Below are 22,001 nucleotides of genomic sequence, written 5' to 3'. Positions count from 1 at the left end.
AAATAGAACTTTGAGTTGTCTGCGCTCCACCCCCTCAGACCAGGGCAGCCCCCTCAATGTCAGCGAGCTGTCGCCTGTAGCTTGGAACCGCCGGCAAACGAGTGTTCCCAGCGGGCCGGGAAGTAACAGACTCCAGCTCTGGCGCCTGGGGGTGCTTGGCCCCAGAACAGCAGAGTGCCAGCTGGACAGCATGCCCCTCCCACTCATGAAGCCCCTCCCCCAGGTGAGCTGCCAGTCCCAGCGATGCGGGCAGGGGAGCTGAAGAAGCCCCGGGGTGCACTGCGGACACAGCCTGTCTGCCCCAGCCTCCAGGGTGCTACAGGCAGACCGTGGGTTGGGCCTCCTCAGGCACTTTGGAAAGGCCACACCTTCTGAGCCTATGATACCCACCGCCCATGCTGGTGAGTGACTCTGGCTTGCACAGTCGCTGCCCACAAGGTGTGTAAAAGGGATCCGTTCAAAATCGGCCATTAGACCCCAGTATCACCCGCCTTCCAGGGCCAGCAGGGAATGGGGGTTTCCCAAAGCGTTGTCTTGGTGGCCAGTTTTTGGTGCAAAAAGCTCTTTGTGACCACAACGTTCCGGGGCCACATGTTGCTGTGTGCTCAGCCTCTGGAAACAATTGTTCTATCGCGTCTCTGCTCAGGCCTTGTCCTTTGCGTGACCCCTCCATTTACCCAAAGTATAAACGCACATGAAAGCTGTTTACTTCTCTCATGGCCTTTCAGGGCTTTTGAGTCAGCCCAGAAAAAGCAGGAGGTGCAAGATTATTCTTATCCTCCGCGAGCATGGTTTGTGCTGGGCTCAGGCCCTGGGGTGCCAGTTTCCAAAGGGAGCCATCTGCCACTAGAGCCAAAGCGCACAAGGTGAAGCCATAACGGCATCCCAGGCCATGAATAGAATGGAAGCGGCATTTCTTCTGTAAGCAGAGCCAGTTCCAAGATTATTTTTACTTCTCTATGAATGCGAGTGCTGTAATCACACCGAGGTAAAGGGCTACATTATTCAGGGCTCGTCAGTTGTTAATGTGTTACGTACCGAAACGCCTTTGGCAAACCTCCTCTCCGATCACTAATGCTACAATCTGGCGCTATCCACCACCGTGAAACCCAGCCATGGGGTAGAGAACGAACATGGATCAGAACAGATCTGCTGCTTTATTTATGGCTCCACTCCCAAGTTTGGCAGCTATGAGTTACATTAGCTTAAGAACGTAAGCACGGCCGTACTGGGTCAGACCAATAGTCCATCTATCCCAGTATCCTGTCTTCCGACAGTGGCCAATGCCAGGTGCCCCAGAGGGAGTGAACAGAACAGGAAGCAGCAAGCGATCCCTCTCCTGTCATCCATTTCCAGCCTCTGACAAACAGAGGCTAGGGACACCATTCCTGCCCGTCTTGGCTAATAGCCATTGACCGAACCTCAATGCATTTACCTAGTAAGTCAGCACCTCTTTGCTAGGGTGCATACATAGGGTTGCCAGATGGTTGAAATAAAAATACCGAACACCCCCCCCCCCCAAAAACAGGAAAAAATTCTGTTGAAGGGGAGAAAAAAAGGGGGGCGACCAAAGTTGTTGAGGGAAAAAAAGGCCCCAAGGACTTATTAAGCCAACCCCCCCCCCAAAAAAAACCAGCATTAAAACAGCATGTCCCCTGTCAAAGTGAGTGTAGGGAACAGAGGAGTAGTTGAGCATTGCTTCCCCTAGGACTTTTGACCTGCATCCATTTTGTGCCAGAAGCCTTGGGGCACCAGGTAAGCATGGGGGCTGAGGTCAGGGGACGTTGGGGGATGAAGGGTGTTTGGGGGCGGCCGGGCACTGAGTAGGGTTGCCAGGTGCCCGGCATTTTCACCTCCTGGCTGGGGAAAAATTTAGACAATACCGGACATCTCAGGTGTCCGGTATTCTCTGAATTTTTTTACTGGACAGGAGGCGAAAATACCGGCCTCTCTGGGTGAATACCGGACACCTGGCAACCCGATGCATACACCCTGGGCTGCTCACCACAAATCGTTGCGTGGCAGGAAAGATATGCTGCACCCTGGTAGCAATCCCAGACTGCCGTGCTCCGCCGGTCAGTGCAATGCCATGTGGACATTTTCACAATGCCTTGGGGATGCCAGCACGTCACCCAAGGATTTCTGGGAATGGGAGCGGGGGGGTCACGTTCTCATCATGCCACTTTCTCCATCCCTCACACTCATTCCAGCCCACGGTTTTCATGCTCTTTAAAAAATCCCCCTGTCCTACTTGAGAAAGAAGGTGTCTTTGTGGACTCATGGGGGGGAAGCTGTGGGATGGTGGTGGAGGACTGTCAGCCCTCAGGCCTGCCGATGGTGGGGGCGGGGAAATAGGGCCACAGCCCCGGGGCCAGGTTATTCAAAAAGGCCTGGGGCTCCTGCGGCAGCAGCAGGGGGTGACGCTCCAGGCCCTTTAAATAGCCACTGGAGCCCGGCGTGGCGTGCTCTGGACAGCGCTGGATGGCGGTGAGGGCTGGCAGCTCGGGCCCTGCCCCTTCCGCCTGAGGCCTCACTCCTTCTGGGAGCATGGAGCCGGCCTCCCCCCACCTTGCCCAAGGACCCCGCGTGTCTGTTGGCTCACCTGTCAGACCCTGAGGGGCTGAACCTACATCCTCACTGCAAAGCCAGTGGGTTACCAGCCCGAATGGGCTTGAGCACAGAGCCCCAAACAAGTCAGCTATGCTGGGCTGAAAGTACAACTAACCTGGGGCTGGAGGTTTGCATCTGTGGCCAGGAACAGCCTGGGATAGCTGCAGTGAAGACACACCCTATGCTCATGGGGGAAGGCGCTGGCCTAGCCCACTCTGGAAGTCTTGGCCACGGAGCTGCCTTTGTTGACCTGCGAAAGAACTGCACCTTTGTGGCTCATCACAATTTTGTCGCTGTTCTCCTGCCAAACAAAATCTAGCCCCTGGAGGTTTTCTTTTCAAGGTGGAATAAACACTTTTCTGTAACCCGAATACTTGTTTGTCCCCTTACAGTTGTCAGTCACCGTTTCCCCTGTGTACGCCAGAGCGCCCTCCAAGTGAGTTGCTAAGGAGCAATTTCCCACAGAACAAAGTGTCCTTTTCAAGCCTCTTTCTAATAGCGGTAGCCTACAAGTTCATTATTAGCGTAGGCCATAGAAAGGAAACAGCCAGGGTGCTCTATGAGGCAGATAAAATTTTGTTCCACATGAGGGAGGAATATTTCAGTAGGAGTTTTATATTAAAGGGCAAGGCAGTTCCTTAAAAGGGTGAGGATCACATGGTTTACACAGCATAGAACCAAATATTTATTTTAGTTTCTCAGAATTATTTTGAAATAACGTGACTTGTACACAGTTGCAATTATAAATGTCCTCCGACTGCTGCAGCGTTCGCTGCTCAAATGGGTTTTTAAAAAGGAAGCTGTTCTAGATGGGCAGAGAACACGTTGTCCAATTTTCAACTGAAAACAGAAAACATCTAAGTACCAGAGCATCTTTCGTGGTAGCAGATCGCTGTTTGGTTAGTGGGTTTATACGACGGTTAAAGCCAATATGGCATTTGCATCTTTGTTAAATGCTTTTTACCCCCCTCCAAATCACATTGTTTCAGGCAGTTATGAAGTCATTGTTGGTTTGCTCCTCAAACTGATCAAATTATAATATGACCATTAAAAACCATTGTGGATACCACTGCTATAGGGTTGCAACAAATCTTGTGTGCCCACACGGCTAGAAAGAGTTAAGCACTCCCAGGCCAAATGAAGGAACCTGCAGAGGCATGTGAGAAAAAAATGAAAAAGGTAATTAAGGCCATTCAGAGCAAGTTAGGTTAGAAGTTTGTGCGTTGCTAGAAATTAGAGGCAATACTAGTTACATGGTATGTGTGTTTGCTACAGAGAGGTCTGGTCTGTAATTGTTGAGTCAGAGATCAAAAGGGAATATTAACATTTAGCTGAACTGTGGGTGAAATAATTTCATTGCAGAGATGTCTGTTTAGTGGATACATTTCTTTATGTCAATTCTTATGATGTTTGGGAAGCAAGTTACGTCAAAAGCCAGCTATATAAAAGGCCTTATGGTCCTGACCCTGTGTCTCTCAGATTTGCTTGGTTATGTAGGGCAAAAGCTGTGATCCCTAAGAAATGAGACCCCAGGGTATCCTGGTGTCCCTATAACGGGCACTGAGTTAATATCTCAGAGCTGCTTAAGGCAGGGGTCTCCAACTCAATTTACCTTAGGTCCAGTGCCAATCTTCAAATCCTCCTAGCAGGCACCCGCCTCTGGCAGGGCTCACAGAGGACAGAGATCTCCACACATTCCTCCCCCCCCCCCCATACTGTGTCTCTCTGACATCACCTGTGTGCTCCTCCCCGCATGGCCCCCGGCCGATTTAAAAAGCCCAGAAGACCCTTGCCGCCGCCACCTGCAGTAGTGTAATGGGGCTGCTGGCTGCTAGCTCTGCACCACTGCTGGTACAACCCTGTGGACCAGGGGCACTGTTCCCTCTAATCTGTTCCATTCGTGTGCAGAATAAATTTTGTGCACTAAAGCATGTGCGGATGTGCACCACCACTAGAAATATATGGGGCTGGCTATGGGCTCTGTGGGCACTCTGCTAATCAGCGGTGTGGCACCTGAATCTCTCCTGGGCAGCAGCCAAAGCGCTCAGCTTACAGGGAACACTGCCCAGGGGAGGTGTGTGCACAGCCCTCCCCTCCATAGGATGGTTTGGAGCGGCCTCCCCAGTCTCCATGCATTGGCTGGGCTCTGCAGCGGCTGCCCCTACTGTCCAATGGATGGGACCCCCATGCCCAGGTTAGCCTGCGGGGCCTTGGGTGGGCTGGGGCCAACAGCAGGAGTTGGGCTTCCCTGCGAACGCCTCAGGCCCAGCTCACAGTGAGGCGGAGCGACCGGGCTGGCTTGTGAGATGGCCGTGGAGAACAGCAGGCTGCTGTGTTGCTCCGTTTTTCCCGCCACTCTCGCCGCTACAGCCCAGCCCCTGCTGCCGCCCCACGCCAGCCCCCCCCCCCCCCCGTCATCCCAAGGCCACATCCTTTGAGGCAGGCGGCTTGAACGAAGGGGTGCAATAGGAGGCAGAGGGTGGGGCAGGAGCTGGGCTTGGGGGAGAGGTACAGCAACTCTCAGGCCAGGTCTGCAGCTGCCTATTTGTTTGCGTCCCGCCGTGCAGTTTGGGCTTATGGGGGGCTCAACACACAGCCCGTGGGTGGGAGCCAAAACAAAAAAGCAGTCACTAGAACGGTCTTCTTTTGACATGCGTTTTAGTTGTTAAATTCCTGGCCTGTCATTGCTCATTAAAAGTGCTGTCAGACGGGTGGAAATCGGGTAACTATTGCAGTGTGTTAATATCAGCAGAACTGACTTAAATGGGGCCTGCGTGTTGTGTAGTCTTGCCTTAATCTTTGTATTCACGCCTGTTGGTGTGAAAGAAGCTAGTTGCATATATTTGCATATATATGCAACAACACTTAAGTTGCAGCCCCTCAGCACGTGCTGAGAGTATCATTGTGGCCCCCGGGGCTTCCAAAGTTGAGTAGCCCTGGTCTCGAGACTGGTGCCCGCTCACCCTGCTGCAGGGCAGGGGAAGAGTCCTGAGCCTCTTGTGTCAGATGAAGACAAGCAGGCGGCCAGATTGAGCTCACAGGCCATCCCATCCCTGTCTCACCCAACACACCCCACTCTTTTTCCTACTACATTTTAGTGTGGTTGAGCAGTGTGCATCTAAGGTTCAGCAATGGACCTGGGCTAGGGCACAGGACTGCTGCATAGAGCAAAACGTGCCTGAGTTCCCCGACCCTGAGCCACCTCCAGCACCCTCAATGCCTCCCTGACTGTCTGCCTCAAAGCAGTTTGTCCTCAATTACATACTTGACTCAGCAGGGTCCCGCCAGAGTACCCCCTTGCTACAATCCTGTTTTGTGAGGCTAACACAAAGGAAAAGCTAGTGTCACCCACCATGTATCCTTCACAAGCTTTTGGAGTTTCTCTCAGATTAGAGGCTCTGTCCATTAGATTTATTTACACCACTGAAGATTTACCCTGTGTTGCTTGGATCAAGTCTTTTTTTTTTTTTTGAAAATAAGATGTCCAAGCTTCATTTGAATCATTGCTCCGGGGTGTGGCTGGGGAGGAGGGGTTCAGGATCCAGGCAGCCGCAGGGAGAGGGGGCAACCCCAGCCCTCTCTCACTGCAGGTTTGTCTGCCCCTTGCACTCCCCAGCCAGAGCAAGGAATGTAGCAAACTGCACACTTCCCCCTCGCTCCCTAATGAAGGGGAACCACCAGCAATGTCCCCACACGAATCAGGGAGAGGGGGAGGGAAGGCTTCAGCCCTTCCCAAGAGCATCTCGGAGGCTTAGGGCTGGGGCAGTTTTGGCTTGTGGGGTGAGGTCGGCACCCCCACCCGCCAACCCCTTTCACCTTCCTGGTGATTCTATTTTCTGTATGGTTTTATGAGATGCAATCCCCTTCCAGGCACATCCCACTTTCCAGATACAACCAAACCTTGACCTTGCTTTAAGTTAGAAGAGGCAGATTTCTGATTTTGGTGGTTCTAAATCTTACCATTTAGGAATTCTTGGACAGACACAGACTCTCAAATATATAGTAGAAGATTAAGGATCTGGGTCAAGAGAGGTTAAACTACATTTATAGGCAAAGCCCATCACTTAAAGCCTGAACATGCTCTCAGCGTTGTCACTGGCTACACTGCTCACTCTGCCATCGCTAGCAGCACAGCAGGAGGGGGCTGCTAAGCTATTTGTTCTGTAGTCGATAAATATTGTAAGGTGGAAGATTTTCCTCTTGGTGCTCAGGCTCAGATGATAGCATTTACTCTTTGTAGGATTAAAGAAACAGCGCCTCGGTCCGCCTTGTTTGCTTACAGCTCAATTAAAATGTTATGAATCTTCTCAGGATGGCAAAGAAGAAAACTGCACTTATTCTCTTCCCCTGCAGAAAGTTATTTTTGAATCGGGCTCTTGGAATCTGAGAGCTGTTAGTAATAGGTTAGACGTGCCAGTAACAATAGGAAGCACACAGCCAGAGTTCATACTGAAATAATACAAAAATAGTTGGGTTATGGTGACAAACTTCATGTCATTCACTTTCTTCTTTAAAGCCTTTTAAGATACATATTTTAAAGTTCAAACTCAAACCACTGAGTGCAAGAATGTTAAGTGAGGTAAATTTTTGCCTTCAGTTGTGCATGGGTCACTCCCTTTACAAACATAAGGGTCCAATTTGGCCTAGTAAAAGGAACTTTCTTCACTGTTCCAGTGGAGTGAAGCTATAGGTTTTAGAGTGGTTTAAAGCTAAAATCAGTCCATTGTGTTCATGTCCTGTTGGTGGGTTACAATTTTCAAAGGCCTTGTCTACACTGGTGAGTTTTGTCACCAAAAAACCCTTTTTGGCGACAAACCCCAGAGAATGTTTGAATTGCAACGTGACAAAAGTCGTGAAAAATGCCCAGTTTTGGCAACAAAAAACTTCCACCTCCAAAAGGTGTCTCTTTCCCTTCCTTTACCGTTGACAATCATATAGTATGAACTACATACAGTAGGGTATTTTAATTGAGTTTTTTGAACTCCAGCATGTTTCCCCACAATGCCCGATTAGCCACTCTGGCCAGCACTTTGAACTCTGCTGCTCTGCAGCCATGTGAACAGGTAAAGAGATGCGCTCCTCTCACCTACAAACCCCAGGAACTTTATTTCCTGCTGTTGAATTCATTGTGTAGTGGTCCTCAACGCGTGTTTTCAGGGAAACCAGGGTGGTTGTCACTCAAGATGCTCTCCTGTCTGGAGCACCCCAGAGCTTTTGGAGTTTATCAGTGTGTGGGGTGAAGAACTAGTGCAGTCAATACATGATCCATAGAGACTGGGACATGTATGGTCACATTTCTCAAGCCCTGTGTGCAAAGGGGTACTATCAAGACACTCTATAATGAATGCAAAGCCAAGATGAAGGAACTCCAGCAGGTGTAGCAGAAGGCAAAGGAAGCAAACTGCTGGATGAAATGGGGGGGGGGGGGGAGACACACCAAAAGAGAATAGACTTGATTTGGTGAGTTTGTCTCGTCTGTTTGGTTTTATGAGAAGCAATTCCATTCCAGGTGCATCCCATTTTCCTGGCACAACTAACCCCTCCTTATGTTGCTTTAAGTTATGATAAGAGGAAGCCGTATGCCAAATTTGGTGGTCCTCGCTCCTACTGTTTAGGAGTACTTGATCAAACAGACAAACTCTCTAAAATATATAGTAGATTTTAGATTGTATGTGACCCAATATGAACATTAGCTGCTTCCCCCAAAATCCTTCCAGCATGAATAGTGCAACAAATATGAAGTGCAACAAATATGAAGTGTATATGGCATAGTAGCAGTGAGTCCTAAGCAATATTGAGCCAATGCACAGGCTGAACTGCTAAAACTTACTGGAAGTGAAGCATTAAGTTGGTTTCGTTTTGTGGAATGGATATTTATGGATTTTAAATTCTAACCACTTATACCCAACACATCAGCTGATCATCACAACTTCTTCTTTATGCAGTGAATCTTTGCATTTCACTTGCTACCAGCATTAAATTGTTTTATTCTTGCCTGAAATTTAAAAATATTCTTACAGTGTGCCTTTATTTAAAAACTCAAGAAGTGAAATCAAGAGTAACACTTAAATGAGCTGCTAATTTCTAATTAAAAGTTTACAAAAAGAATGCATGTTGGGAAAACCTGCAAGATGTTACTCAGGAGTTTTGTGGAAATCGCATATCCAGTGATGAGAAACACACAATAGATGCCATGTTACAGGCGGAACATCACTGCAATTGTAAACCACTTTCAGAGAGACAAAGAGAACAGAACCATTAAAAAGAGTAAAACAGCGGGATATTCCTTATATCTTTTAATTGAAAAAAACTTACAAAATAAGACTTAACTCCATTACAGTCAGCTTTTCTAGCTTCATCTTTCCTCCAAGGCTATGAGATCACACTCTGTTTTCAGTAAAGGAACACTGCCAAGGTTGAGAAGTCTAAATTTGACAAAGTACTTCTGTCTCTCAATACTGTATCTGTTCAAAATGTCTAATTAGGAGGTGCATTTTTTTAAGATCCCAAAGCAAATGATGCAGTGATTTTTAAATCAACCCAAACCTGTGCCGGCAGTCTTAACACTTATGAGAAACCCTACAATAACAAACTAACTTATTAAACCACACTTATTAAATCAAAAGGTGGTGAAGGAATGGTGTATGAAACCAGTAAATTAAGATTTCAAGTTTTGTCCATTTTAAATTATCTTGCCCATGTCCCCTTCAACTGGATTATATCGGTTTATAATATAGCTCTGAACAGGGTGTGGTTATTTTTCTGAAAACTAAAACTCAATCATTTTGCAAAAAATGATCTCTCTAGTACTTAAAAAAGCTGTTAAACTAACCAGTAAGCCCCACCACTCTACTCCAGTAAACAGATTCACAAAAGCATTATGAATCTGGTATAAAAAAGGCAGTGAACCTCTGGCAGAGTGCTTTACGCATGTGCTTTGAGTTGCACCCAGAGTCCTGAAAATCAAATAAGTGCACCCTTATGAAGAGATTCTTGAACCACGCACAATGCAGGTCGTCTGTGTATGGGATCCCAACACCACAGAAGACAAATGAATGTCTTTATATTACATCTACATTCCTCCAGTATTTAGAACAGCTTTCTAGAGAGAATGTGCCATTTCAAATAGTGCAATATGACTCAATATAACTTTGCTTTCATTTCTTTACATTAAACAGACCTTTATACAGACCCACAAAACTATTTTATACTTCCTTATTTACAAAACACAGTTGTACATATATACAGGTTATCAAAATACAGAACCTCCCCCATAACATTTCAAATTTGTCTGTTATTCAACTAATCACTTGTATTTTTTTCTCAAACTAAATAATCCCATACAGCAAATACTCTAAGTGCATTGGTTTCCGGTGCAGTGTGTTCTTCAATTGCAGAATACACTTTCCCCAACCCAAATTTTGTTCTTTCATTTGAGTTTGGAGCTAGAATACCCTTACTCCTTGGATCAGTACTTGCTATGGTGTTAGGGAAATCCAGTCTGGCAGTAAGTTGGGTAGTTTCAGGAGTCCAGCTCCAATTGTTCTTGGTTTTCACTGAGTCTTAACATAAGTTGTTGCTCATAATAAAGGCTCTTTGCATAGTTTATTTCTTGAGATAACTTTATTGCTAGGACTTCAGACTTCACATGAACCTGCACAAATAAAAGATTGTTATACATACAAAGATATTAGAGTAGTGGGAAAATTTAATACCACTGTGAAGAGAAATAAAAATATCCACTTAAAGTAACTACCTTCAAACTACTAGTTAGATAGCTAATAACTACTATCAAATTAGGTATCTAACTGCAATGACCAAGCAGGTTACGTAACGCTAGGTAGGACTGCCTCTTAAAATCACTGGAGTCAACAGTCACCACGGGCCACTGGGCAAGGTGGAGGCTCTGCATTTTTGTTGGGGGAGGGGCCAAAGGCAGATGGGGTGGAGAGAAGACAGCTCTGTCTGGAGTGTGATTTCCTCCCGTCAGCCCTTAGTGCTGCCAGCGCTCCAGCAGTGATTTCAAGGGCCTGGGGTTGCAATCACTGCAGCAGGTAGCCAGAGCCTTGGGCCCCTTTGAATTGCTGGGCCCTGGAGCAACTGCCTCCTTTGTACACCCTGCCCCCTTGTCGGCAGACCGGTGTTGAGCAGAAAACTAGGAACTGAAACTCCATTTTGGTTCCCAGGTGTACTAGTTACTCAGCATTTTCCTGTCTCTCAATAGAGATTTCTTTACCTAGCTCCGCACCGTGGTTGAGTGAATTAATATCTGAGATACTCTGACAATCAGCATTTTAAGGATGTACATGGGACCTGGCTCAAAGCGACAGACAGATTTTCACTGGAGAGAGATAGGGATGTAAGCGACGAGTCACTTCTCCCCCTCCCCTTGCTTAAAAGCCGGTTCCCCCCAGTACTGTCTTCATGAGGGGGAGGGGAAGCAGAGGGATAGTGGGGACTGGGCGCGAGCCAGGAATAATCTGATTCCAGGCTAGCACCCAGTGTTAGATGCTGCACCTCGGCTTTTTAAATGGATTAAGAGCCTGCCAGCTCTTAATACATTTAAAAGGCTGGTGCGCAGCAGGCAGGATCCGGCTCACGCCAGGACAGCTGATTCCCGGCTCACGCCAGGTCTCCTTACTGTGCTTCTACTTTTGAAATGTATTAAGAGCCTGCCTGCTCTTTATACATTTAAAAGGCAAAGCCGCAGCAAGCTTAGCTCCTAGGGCCAGGAGCAGCTCCCCCACTTACTAATGGGCTAGTTGATTAAATTAAAATTAACACCCCTAGAGGGAGAGAGATGGGCCAGTCAGTTTACCCAGTCTTGTCTATTTAGAATGTAAGTGTTTTGGGGCAGGGGCAGGCTCTTATGGTGCACTCATCTCTGCTCACGTCTCTAGTGCTTCTGAAATACTTGCATCAATAAGTGCATAAACTCCAGTTGTACTAGAGCTGAGCACTGACTCTGCTCGTTTTGATCCATCTACAAAGATTAATTTTACTATACACGTGGAATCAGGAGACTGGAATGAATATTTAGCTACAACACGGTGAGAAAGTGCAGACATAACACTGTAAAAGTAAAGCAACCTAGGTAAGGCTTCGCAGTGAGGTGTTTTTTTTTTTTTTATCATCAGATCCCGCCCCTACTATCATCATCTTGGGTAACGTCCCGCCTCTCATTCGGACTGGATTTCTAGTCTTTAGGAAGTGGAACAATCTCCATGTCTGTCAGCGATACCTTGTTGGATTTCCCTTGATCTTTCTCCTGAGCTTAAAGAACAAAAGTACCTGGATCGCTTCTGTGCCCAGGCTCCCTCACAGCTGGGCGAAACACTGTAATACAGGCAGTCCCCGGGTTACGTACAAGATAGGGACTGTAGGTTTGTTCTTAAGTTGAATTTGTATGTAAGTCGGAACTGGTACATATTGTAGGGGAAACTCTAGCCAAACATTTCTCCAGAGCTCAGTTTTATTCTCCCACACCTCACTTCCCTCAGTCCTTTATTCTCAAGCTGAGGTGTCTGCTGAGAAAAGCCACTCCGCGTCTCCCTGGTCTGCTGGGGGGGGGGGGGGGGCACTAGCTTCGCGTCTCCCTGGTCTGCTGGGGGGAAGCAGCAAGTGCGGGGTTGCCTCACCCCGTTTGTAAGTAGGGATCCGATGTAAGTCGGATCCATGTAACCCGGGGACTGCCTGTAGACTAAGGCAGAGATGGGCAGCCACAAAGCGAGTGGGCCGCATGAGTGGTCATCCTTCACCTTAGTGGGCCACAGCAGCCTGCGGCCTGCTGGGGTTCCACCTGTGGCTCCCCTGTCCATCCTCCGCTGCCACGCAGCAATGACGACAAAGCATACAACTATTGCAATATAGCAAACAAAACACACAAATGGAAAAGTCAGTCCTGGATCCTTACCATAGGTTTCTGCTGTGATGGGCCTGGTATTGCTACACCGCTACTTGTATTCACAGCTTTCTTTGTCAGTTGTACATAGACCTTCCCGTGGTCCTTTGAAATGAGGCAGTGGTAGAGATCATCATACTTGACTTCCAAGAAGATGGCTTCTTTGTCTACATAATCCCCATTCTTCAGGAAATAAACAGCTTTGGATGAAATGACAACACAATAGCTGTCTGTGTTCTCCACTGCTATGAAACTGCAAAACCAGACAGATAAGTCAGTGTCGTTAGGCATCCTACGATTTGTAAAACACTGAGCTGGGAGGGAGACTGTTCTATTTTTGTACAGGTTGCAGCTGCGAAGCCCTGTGGCCGGGGACCTGTGTGCAGTCCCGAGGCTGGCTGCTGGGGCCGAGTGCGCAGTCTGGCGGCTGTAGGGCTCTGCAGCCATCTTGCCTCTTCCCATGAGTACCCCCCTGTCAATGCCAGCTGCTCTGCCGCCACCGGAGCAGCAGCTGGCAGCAGCAGAGGGGCTGGCATTGACCTTTCCTGGTCCAGCAAATTCCCTGGTTCAGGCCCAGATCAGGGTCTGAGGATGTCCTACCAGGGAGGTTCAACCTGTACCTGCTGCTCCCTCTGTGACCTTTGCAAATCCATCAGCAAAATGAACTGCCTCATGTATAGTGCTATGACTTTAGGGTACTTATTAGTTCATCAAAAATAAACTGAAGCGTATTCCAAACCATCACTCTTGCACAATAAGTAAAATATTAAATGCCCATTTTGCAGCCTTATCAGTTACCACCTTTGGATATCAGGGCTACAAATTAGGCAGAATCACAAGATTAACTCTAGATCAAAAAACACTGATATACTATGGTCTCACTCAAAAACCAAAGAAAGACAGAGAGTTAGAAGTGATAAGGAATAGAAGAAGATAGCAGGACAGTGAGGCTGAAGTGCATAACATACAACATCTTACTGCCCGAACTATTGGCAAGGGGTGTGATTTTTTAAATATTTATGTCAGTGGGGGGGGGAGAAGAAAATGGAGAGATGCAATCACCCCATGGCATTTGTGGCTGGGAGCATTCTGTTAATAACTATGGTTGAGTGAGGGGGACAGACTGTGTCATTTCCCTACATTTCAAATCACACAAGAAATTTCCCCAGCAGAGAGGCGGTGGCGTGTTTTTTGTTTGTTTTAGAGCCAATTTTATTTCCGACAAATACTTTAAATGTCACTATCATCTCGCATGATACATTACAAACTACAGTGCTTCGCTTTTCTTCCTTAAAACAGACCACCAGAAAGAAATCCCCCCAACATTTACCTGCTGCCTGACCAGTAGCTAGAGAAGAGAAATTAGCTGTTTAACATCAGGGGTGAAAGGTTAAACAGCAAGCAGGAGGGTTCCCCAGAGAGATTAGTTAGTTTGAGTGATGAATACAGGAGGGAGTATTGGGTGAATTAAGGCGATTTAGAGAATTATAATGTCTGAAAAGATCGATTTAACCACAATAAGAATTCAAGAGTGAAATGTTTTATATTTACCCACCATTTCAAGTCACCAAATAAGCCTGAATACTAATGGGGTATTTTGCAAACTTATATATGGGTTTAATTCCTCTAAGGTGCACCATTAAGTATAAGTGCTAAATGGTATTTTTAGAGCTATCAGTAAACCACTAGTGTATGAACATGCCTGTAGGAAGGAGATTCTACTCCTTTAGATCCATTAGGATGCATTTTGTTGCTATGCAAACTAATTTTTAATTAGCATTCTCACGCCATTAGTTTAAAATCTCCCTACTCCAAATGTTCAGAGCTTGAGAGGCTGATTGCAACTTTTCAGAGGTATGTTGCTATTTGCATGAAACTGACCACTTGATGCTACCTGCCCTAGTGTTTTCTGCAAGGCATCATTTCTGTAGATCCACACAGTGTGCCCACACATGAAAACCACAGGATTAGCCTGCTGCTGTCACGTCTCAAAGGCAAGCAGGTGATATGTCCAAAACAGCTGCAACAGTCCATGGATCTAGCTCACAGGTATGAGACACACAGTACTTTATATCTCTGCCAAAGGATACTTGAATTTCTAATAAATGCCATCAGTAGAGCTGGCTGAATATTTTTGCATCAGAAAATGCCAATTCACTGGAATTAAAACGTTTTGCAGGAGCATGTTAATTTTGATGACCTTGTCATGGGGCCCTGCCTGCCACTCAGTATGGCTCCCCTGGCTCCTTAGCCGCTCATCCGACAGGTTGACACACAGCCAGGAACCAGGGTGGATTATTCCCAGCCTGGCTGGCTCTCCAGCAAGTGCTCTTGGTGGCTAGGGAGTCAAACAGCTGTTGGGGGGGAAGGGATTGTGATTTCCCCCCTACTACAGAAAAAGAAATTCGAAATTTCAGAATCTGTCTTGGAATGGACAATCCAGTTACTAATCAGCTTTAGTTACTGGCTGCAAAACTTTCATCAGCTCTACCACATAAGAAGCATTGTGTGCAATATACCAATCTACATCTGACTGAACCACTGGTTGTAAAAGAGGATTTTAATGCCAAAACAACCAGCAGACTAAGTTAATCAGACTTCTCCTCATCCCTCAATAAAACGACTAGGGCTGCTTTAGGATAACACAAACAATACCACCATAGCTTTCTGATTGAAAGACTCACCCCAATAATCTTCTACAAATCTTTTCTATTAATAGCTTGCTCTAGGGAGGGCTCTTCTGCTTTGTACACTTACCCTTTGTCTCTTCCCCTTATGCCGCTGTCTCCTAGTCATGGCAATTCACAGAGCCTCTTGTCATTGTAAACCCGGATTATATGACTAAGAAGAAGTCTCACCACAACTTTTCTTTTGGACTTTTTTTCTTCCAGTGATTAAAATGCTGTTAATGTTCAAACCCTACATGCATATTTATCTAGTCTACTGTTTAGATTACACATGTACTATTTAGTATATAGCTCAAGACCTTTGTAATTAGTCTGATTAAAATAAAGGTTGTCAAATTAAATCCATCTTGCTTTAGTTCCCCTCACACATAGTCTATGTAATAAGTACACACTGCATTCTTAACACTCTTGGCTTGACAAACTTTTGTAAAAAAACAACTGTCTCCCTTGATCTAGTGTATGTTTCTGTTCCCAGGGCCTGACTGATAAAATTCTTCTCAAATGCTTGTTTAACTTACTATTTCTAGTTAGCACTCCCAATTTCATTTATGTGCTACACTACTATACTGTTAAACAACAGTGGCGCTCTCAGCCTACAACATTTAACCCTTAATATATCATTTCTTAAGAAGGTACCACACCTAATACAGTAAAGTTGTCACATTTTCTGAGAAATGTGAACCGCTGGGAATTTTTATATTAGAGACTTAAAAATGTTGCTAGAGACTGGCAGAACACTAATTTCTCCTTATGACAAACCACTGACACAAAACAGATACCATGTTTTATACCCATTTTAGAGACAGATAAATTGAGGCACAGTGAGGTGTGCTGGCTTTGATCAAATTTAGTCTATGAGCCACATTTTTGAATGATGGTCCACAGAGAATTTAATGGCCAAATTGTTCTGGTTTTTCTTGTTCTCCCCGCTGCTAAACTGCATTTAAAAAAACTAATAGACACCCAAGTTCCAAGCAGTATTTTTCTAAGTAAGTAATTGCCACAGGGAAATTACGGAATTTCAAATGGGAAAGGAGGTGGGCTGCATAATTGCAAAGGCAAGAGGAGATAATCATGAGACAATCCCTGTTAACATGTGGCCCAGCCTGTGAGAAACTATTATAGTCCCATTTCTACTATATATAAAAGCTACATAATTACATAGAATGCTAACGCTATATACTGAGACACAAGGATGTACTACATTTATCAGTTTATCTTGATTAAAATCACCCCATAAAAAAAAATCCCACCAGATTTCAAGACTATATAAAGTAAAACAGAGAGAGTAAAAGGAAATTATTTTTCTTGCTGTAGTTTACTGAATATTTAAGCCCGGATCTTCAGATATGCCCAGCATCAGAAGCTCTCTTAAATTCATTCAGTTTCTAAGGGCCCAGCACGTTAGAATATTGTTTAATTAATGTCTATTATGCTTTTTACAAGAGGCTACATTAATCCTTATCAATTTTCCTTCAAAGTGTCAAGGCTGTATTTTGAGGAATAGAGTTCTGAAAACGCAGGGTACTGATTTCCCGGTGAAACACTGACATTGTAACAAATTTGCAGTTAAACCTTGCATTTTGTTCTAAGTTTGAGTCACACATCATTACTCATTTTCTTTTGCCAACAACATACATCCTCTCTTCTGTGCTTAAAGTTTCAACAGAAAAGCTGAAAACTAAGACATTAGTTTTGCTTTTTTCCATAGTCCTACCTTTCTATTATTAAAAAAAAATAAAATTAATAAAATAAAATGAAAAACTTAATGAAACATGATCCAGTAGAACAAAGTAGAAGCAATCAGATCTCTGGAGAATTTGTGGGGTTTTAACTACATCAGGAAGTAATTACACAATATTTTCCAGAAGTGAAAAAGTGAGTCTAACTGGAAAAAAATGTGGAAACATTTAGTTAGAACAGTAGAGCAAGGTATTATAGCCCCCTTTTATGGATTCAACTTTGAAGGAAAATATGCAAATAATCAGGTCTTTAAATCTGTTTTTAATTACAATACTAGGATACAATACTAGGGGGCTCAATTTTGTACTGGTTTTCCACGACAAGAGATACAGTTTTCTTATTGAGTGATATTCCTGTTGGTGAAAAGTCACAGTGAACGAGCAATACAACAGCTTAAGCTCTATTAGACATTTTGTTAAATTCACTGATATACTTACTAATTTAGATGCATTCATAAAAGTCTTATTTGGAAAAATCAGAACATAAATATTTTAATTCTCAGGACTCAAGTTTTACCCAATTTCTAATTTAGCAGAAGCCAGGTTGGGGCTGGGTTCACAGAATGTGTGTATGTTTCACTGCAGCAGCAGAACTTTCAACCAGAGACACAGTCATCTCTAATGCACAACCAACAACCCTGGTGTGCACACAGTTCCTGTAGAGTAGCTGCCCCATTTCGTAGACCCCTCACTGAATTGTAGTACCAAGAAAGCAAAAATGGAGAGGACAGAGAAGGTCACGGTACCACCAAATTAGATACACTGAGGCACAAGGCCAAATCTCAAGTGATATAATTTCTCTATAACTCTCCTTTTTGGAATATGTTACTTTTTTTTCCCTATCAAAGCAAAATGAGAGTAATAATACGCAATTAAACAAAACTTCTACATCTTTTAGAAACTTAACAGCTCTGACTACTACTTTTGTAAATGTGTGGAGAGAGACTGACCACGCAATTCAGGAAAGGACTGGGCATCAACAGACATGGGTTCTAATCTTGGCTCTGCCAAAGACTGCGAGTGTGTCCTTTGACTAATCACTTAATATTTTATTGCCTCAATTTACCTTACCAGCGAAACAGAAATCATAACTGATTAAATTATAAGGATATTTGTGAGGCGACACCAAATTATATTTGCAAAATACCTGAAAGGGAGGGGATGAGAGAAGTTACCAAGCCTCAAAATATCCTTCAGTGAATTAAAACCAAGAGAAATAGATTATATGGATTAAAAAAAAAAGATTTTAGTCGCTATCACAAAAGAAACAATCTATTTTCATATAACAATTATATTGTAACACAGCAGTTGCCAGGTTAGTACTTACAATTCATCTTGGATGTTGTCTGTCAGCCTGAATAGCCGTTCTTGTCCTTCTGCCTGGCTTTCTGAATACCGGGGCAAGAGTCCTTGAGGACCTCGACAACAGCGTGGCTTCCTCACTCTCTCAGCTTGTGTCCTATATACAACACGCACATTAACTGATTTAATGAGACTTAAGTTTTCTTTGGTAACTTTACTCAGTATAAGTATTTATATTACAAGCAAGGTTTAGCATGAAAAAGCCCATTAAATTATCAGATCTCTACTGATATCTGGACAATAATGTGTTATTTGGAGGTCTCTCTAGTAGACCCAGATCTCTATATACTTCTTTTTGTAATTCTCATTTGAAATCTTGTCTGAAATTGAAAAGAAAGCAGGTGAAATTGTCATGGAAAAACACTGTGAAGCCCAATGGCCTGTGAATTTTTAATAAAAATATGTATTTAATCTATACCACAAAGATTTTTACCATTTTTTTTCAGAAATAGGAATCCATATCTGGTATATCCAGACAGTTATTGTATTTGTTGTGGAACACTGCATGTCGATGGACAAGATGGCAATAGGTTGAAAAGTAAGCAGCACTCACAAGTACGAGGCACACGTTAATGGTCTATCCACCAGTACTTTCTTCAGTACTACTAAGTACCATTACTTTTAAAAAAAAAATCATGAATGCTTTTGAAAGTGTGGACACTACCAACATGTGGAGAACTGTGTGGCAGGACACCTACTTCTGCCTCAGTCTTTGCCTCTTCCCAGTACCACCACTTTGAGACTGCTGTCTACTGTTCAGATCTCTCTTTCAAGCTAGAAATATTAATTTTTCAAGGGGCTGCTTTTAGCCAAAAGCAGTACTTTTGGTTATTGGACACTACTTCTCCTTTAATGTTCACTACAGACACTGCAGAATGAACTGCTGTTGTCCTTTTGATCTAACAAGGGGGAAAATCCCACAAAACAACTAGTTTACTTTTTAAGCTGCTTGGCAACAGCACACAAGAGTACTTGCCCTCTGAGTTTTGCTTATTGCAGATGTTTTCTCTGGAGTCTTGTTACTTCTTTAGTGCTTTTTCTTTTCATCAACCCTATCCCTATATACACGTACACAAACTCACAAACTCTGCTTTCCTCTGAATTTTTGGCAACCCTGCACACTAACGCTAATCATGGCAAATCACACATTTACTGCCTCTGCTCTCCTTGGCTACAGCTACTATACTCAGAAAAGTTATCTTCTATATGTCCCTCATGTGCTGCCTTTGACTTGATTCACGCTTTATTTGCCATAACTGTTTGTTTATTGAGTCACTTATTTATCTTCTTACTATATATTTGGGGGTGTGTGTGTGTGTGTGTGTGTGTGTGTGTGTTTGTGTTTGAGAAGTCCTCCTAAATAGTAAGAGCTAGGACCACCAAATTTGGTAGGCAGCTTCCTCTCATCATAACTTAAAGCAAGGTCAGGGTTCAGTTGTGCCAGAATAATGGGATGTGCGTGGAATTCAATTATTTCTCATAAATGGAAAGAAAGGAGGTCTATAGTAGGAGGGAGTTATATAGCAGAATGACCACAGGGTAGCAGCAAGGAGTTAACAATGGGGACCAGGTAGCAGAGGAGGATAACTACCTACTATACTGTTTGCCTATCTGTTTATACTTCAACTGGAGACATACACCCCTCCCCAGTCTTTTTCCACTACTGCTATCGTAGCTATGGGCAGGTGCTTCTCACCTGGCCCCAAGCTGCTGTGGGGAGAGGGCTGCGGGTGTCCTCTCTCCCCGAGGCAGCCTGCATGCTGGACCGTTTATCTCAGGCCTCACCCCAGAACAATGATTTAAATATAAAACTTATTTGAATTAAGGAGCTGAACAACGCTGGGTAAATCTAGTGGTAACTAAATTCTCTTTAAGCACTTTGACTGTTGACTCCCTTTTTCCAGTATTCTTGTGATCTTGGCCATCTGACCTAACTTCTGCCCCTCAGTTTTCCCAGTAGAGCAGGAACAATACAACTTCATATAAGTATAGTAGTCTTAATCATTAAGTACTTCTGATCTCTGGATGAAGTCTGCATGCAAGAAGTGCAAATCACCACCAACTTCTAAATACTATTTGTGTTTTTCTTAAGGAAAATGCAAAATGTTTAAAGGCTATAGAAAAACACTTTCTACAGAAAGCAGAGTCCCACCCTATCTTTTTTGTGGTGATCTGGAAGCCTATTTTCGCCACCTCCATCTAAAGCACAGGTCATCAATCAGTTGATCATGATCTACCAGTCGATCACAGAGGCACTACCAGCTGATCACGACACAGTGTTCCCAGCCGTCTTGCTCCCCCTCACCTGCAATAAGGAGCCCGTGCTGGCGCGACAGCCTCCTGCCCCTTGCAAAATTGGAGCCTAAGCCAGCTTCCTGAAAGCAGAGGAGGGAAGAGTCCCCCAGCTCCATGCCAGATCTGGCTTCTCAGGAAGCATCCACATGCTGCTCCTCCCCTTCCCACAGCAGCACACGCACTTTCTTGTCTTGCCTTCCTTCCCTTGTGCACCAGGGAGGCAGGGTCGGGTGAGGGGAAGGATTTAAGATGGCAGCAGAGGAGCCAGAGTGGCTGGATTTCTTAAAGGAGCCACATGAGCATTTCTTCCAGCACTGCCTGCAGATCCTTGCCGAGAGATACTCATCCCTGGAGACCCCCGGGTCTGCCCCTTCCCCTCTGGACAGACCCTGCTCCTGCCTCCTCTCCCCTGGCCAGACACCCACCAGCACTCTACTCCTGCCTACTCTCCCCATGCCAGACATCCACCATCACCCTGTCCCTGCCTTCTCACCTCTTGCCGGATACTCACCAGCACCCTGTTCCTGCCCCAGCCCCCTGGCCAGATACCTACCTACAGCTTGCTCCTGTATCCTACTTCCCACCCAGATTCTGCACCCCCATCCCTATCCTATTCCCTGGCAGTTCTGTCCTGCACACTGGATCCCTCAGTTTTGGCCCCACCCCAGAGCCTAGGGGGGCCCACAAAATCCACTAGCCCTGGAACCCCAGAAGAGTTAATCTGGCCTGAGGTCATAAACCTCAGTCCTACCTATCTTCCTGCTCCAAACCCACCATGGGGCTGGAGTGCCATGGGAGTGAGGTGTCTCAGTTGGGGCCACATCAGTGAGGGTTGGGGTTTTTTGGAGGAGTTGGTTTTTTACATCTCACTTATGTGGTCCCTGACTGATTTTTCTGTGGCTCAGTGGCCCCGGACCCAAAAAATGTTCCTTGACCCTCGCATAAATAAAGACAATGTTGAAACGTTTTGTGTTGGACATGTTATTTTATTTAAAAATTAAGCCCGGCGGCCAACAAGAGCCCAATTGGGGCCAAGTCCCCAGCTGGCCACAGCATCATAACACCCATGCATCCTCCCCCCACATACCCCAACCGTGATCCCATCATACACCTGAACCCCCTGCCGGGCCCCCCACATTCTCAAACTCCTGCACTCCCCACATCCACAACACTTCTGTACTACTCACAGGTTGCAAATCTGTGCCCTGAGCCCATCATACACCCACCCCCCTGCCCTGAGCCCCTCATACACTCCAACCCAAACTCCTGCACCCTGATATCCACAAGTCTGCAGTTTGCTCAGCAACCCAACCCTCTACCTGACCCCAACACTCTCCAGCCTGGAGTCCCCGCTCTTTCTCCACCTCCTCCTGAATCCAAATTCCCTCCCAGAGTTTGCACCTC

General features: G+C 45.2%; 1 protein-coding gene and 1 long non-coding RNA gene across 11 annotated transcripts in view; one reads left to right on the top strand and one right to left on the bottom strand.

The window, feature by feature from the left end:
- The window catches only part of LOC142819451 (uncharacterized), a 55,002-nt gene that overhangs the window by 19,021 nt on the left and 13,980 nt on the right, over positions 1–22,001 (top strand). The window lies entirely within an intron of this gene.
- Positions 8,892–22,001, bottom strand: part of VPS13D (vacuolar protein sorting 13 homolog D) — a 223,547-nt gene continuing 210,437 nt past the window's right edge. For all 9 annotated transcript variants that reach the window (XM_075906819.1, XM_075906820.1, XM_075906817.1 and 6 more), the window contains 3 exons: positions 18,268–18,399; positions 12,524–12,764; positions 8,892–10,264 (listed from right to left, as the gene is read on the bottom strand). In XM_075906819.1, the coding sequence (XP_075762934.1) occupies positions 10,133–10,264; positions 12,524–12,764; positions 18,268–18,399 (505 nt within the window). In that variant the 3' untranslated portion in view covers positions 8,892–10,132. The remainder of the gene's footprint in view (positions 10,265–12,523; positions 12,765–18,267; positions 18,400–22,001) is intronic.

Source organism: Pelodiscus sinensis, chromosome 23 (genome assembly GCF_049634645.1).
Source record: "Pelodiscus sinensis isolate JC-2024 chromosome 23, ASM4963464v1, whole genome shotgun sequence".
Taxonomy (NCBI): Eukaryota; Metazoa; Chordata; order Testudines; family Trionychidae; genus Pelodiscus; species Pelodiscus sinensis.
Note: the sequence above shows the minus strand (reverse complement) of the source record. Positions and strands in the feature narration are given on the sequence as shown.